Here is a 2,401-nt window from a genome sequence, read left to right as displayed (position 1 = left end):
CTCATCGACATGATTGATATTTAAACTAAGTAATGGTGACGAGTCTGATGTTACCTCCCTCTGGGAGTCTCGGACCAGAGGGCATAGCCTCAGTTTAAAGCAACATACCTTCAGGAAGGAAACGAGGAGGAATATCTTTGGTCAGAGGATGGTGAATCTGTGGAATTCATTGCCATAAAGGTGGTGGAGGGCAAGTCAATGGATATTTTTAAGGTGGACATTGATATTGATACTTGATTAGTAAGGGTGTCAGGGGTTATGGGGAAAAGGCAGGAGAATGGGTTTCAGGGGGAAAGACTTGATGGGCCAAACAGCCTAAATCTGCTCCTATCACTTCTGAAACAAGTCTTGGTAGGATAGTGCAAGTCTGCGGGGATCGCTGGTTGGCATGAAGTTGGGCCGAATGGCCTTTTTCCACGCTGTATCTCTAAACTAAACTGTATTCAATTTGAAAGATGTGCGGGTTTGTGGGTTAATTGGTTTCTGTAATGTGGTCACTAGCGTGTAGGATAGTGCAAGTGTATGGGGTGATCGCTGTACACAACACGCACACAACACACGACACACAATACACAACACCAGATGCCTTGGCACATTATACCTGGGCTGAACATGACACCAAGTTTCAACGTGGAATCTGTAAATTCTAAACTGTACTCACCTCCCCATTGTTACCCCTGCGCCCACTAAGTAGGAACTCATATTCTCCGTGGACGGGCCAGGCTCGTCCTCCAATCTCACCCCCGACTGCCTCCCGTCTCCGCTGGCCGCGGTGAGCACCAGGATCTTGCCTCCTCTCCTCCTTCTCCACCCACACTTGGCCAGAAGGGTCATGAGGTCGGAGCGGAACCTGTTGTCCATCCAACAGTAGATGAAGGGGTTACAACAGGTGCTGCTCACGGCCACCCAGTGGAAGGCAAAGTAGAGGGTGTTGTTGAATTGGACACGTTGGTCGGAGAGCAGGATGGTGTAGACGTTGAGGGGAAACCAACAGAGGGCAAAGGTCACCACCAGCAGCACGATCATCTTGATGGTCCTCATCTTCCTGCGGCGTTGAGTGGTGGCCTGGGTCACTGTGATGGCACCGATGGTTTTCCTCAGCCACTGCTTGTTGCTCACCGCGACGGTGGCTACGGTGATCACCGCCAACAGCAGCAGGAAGAACAGCACGAAGGTTGACAGGTCCAAGTTCCTCCTGAAGACTTCTGAAAGCTTCGGAAAAGCAGGAACGCAAAGACTCCTGATGATCTTCTCTCTGAAAGAAAGGGACGTGCGGAGAAAGCGGGTTAGATGTTTCATGAGTTGAGAGTGTGGAGAACGATGAGGGTTTAGACCACAGATGCAAGAGACAATAGTCAGTGGGTGGTGAATCTGTGGAATTCTTTGTCACAGAAGGCTGTGGAGTCTAATTCAATGGATATTTTGAATATAGAGATAGATCGATTCTTGATTAGTACCAGTGTCAGGTTTATGGGGAGAAGGCTGGAAAATGGGATTGAGAGGGAAGAATAGATCAGCCATGATTGAATGGCAGAGTAGACTTGATGGGTCGAATGGCCTAATTCTGCTCCTAGAACTAATGAACTTGCTGCACGTAAGAGGGTAGTCAATAATCAGGAAGATATTGACTGTAAGATGTTGTCAATGGGCCAGGATTACTCAGCTACTCAGCTATTCAGAGTAATGGGAATAATGGCCTCAATGTTAATGAATGGTGCAGGGTTAAAGGGGCTGAATATCCACACCTACCTCCACTGTGAGGCAGCGAATAGAGCTGCTGCCTCACCACACCAGAGACCCGGGTCTCAACCCACAACATCACCTACCCAGGCCCTCCAAAGGTTGCCTGACTCGCTGAGTTACTCCAGCATTTTGTGTTCATCCTGCCTATGTTCCTTACTTTGAACACCTGCCCTGTGATCAGTCATTCTAGGACGCATCGCCAAGAGTAAAAAGAGGGGTCAGTATCGCCAACAACTTCTCCTGGACCACCCATATTGAAGTAACGACCAACAAAGCACACCAACACCTCTACTTCCTTCAAAGGTTTATGATGTTTGGCATGTCCCCTACAACCACACCAACATCTACAGATGCAGCATTTTATCAAGATGCATCACAGCTTGGTTTGGGAACAGCTCCATCCAAGACCACAAGAAATTGTAGCGAATTATGGACGTATCCCAGATCATAACACAAACGAATCCCCCTTCTATTGACTCCATTTATACCTCACGCTGCCTCGGTAAGGCCAGCAGCATTATCACGGAGAGTCGCACCCTGGCCACTCCTCTGTTGACTTATTCACTCACTCACTCACTCACTCACTCACTCACTCACTCACTCACTCACTCACTCACTCACTCACTCACTCACTCACTCACTCACTCACTCACTCACT

At 48.6% G+C, this 2,401-nt stretch overlaps 1 protein-coding gene across 1 annotated transcript; it reads right to left on the bottom strand.

The window, feature by feature from the left end:
• Nucleotides 1–657: 657 nt before the first annotated feature.
• LOC116969248 (probable G-protein coupled receptor 83) lies at nucleotides 658–1,299 on the bottom strand. Its single transcript, XM_033016138.1, has one exon. The coding sequence runs from the start codon at nucleotides 1,297–1,299 to the stop codon at nucleotides 658–660; it is 642 nt and encodes a 213-aa protein (XP_032872029.1).
• Nucleotides 1,300–2,401: the final 1,102 nt, after the last annotated feature.

Source organism: Amblyraja radiata, unplaced genomic scaffold (genome assembly GCF_010909765.2).
Source record: "Amblyraja radiata isolate CabotCenter1 unplaced genomic scaffold, sAmbRad1.1.pri S135, whole genome shotgun sequence".
Taxonomy (NCBI): domain Eukaryota; kingdom Metazoa; phylum Chordata; class Chondrichthyes; order Rajiformes; family Rajidae; genus Amblyraja; species Amblyraja radiata.
Note: the sequence above shows the minus strand (reverse complement) of the source record. Positions and strands in the feature narration are given on the sequence as shown.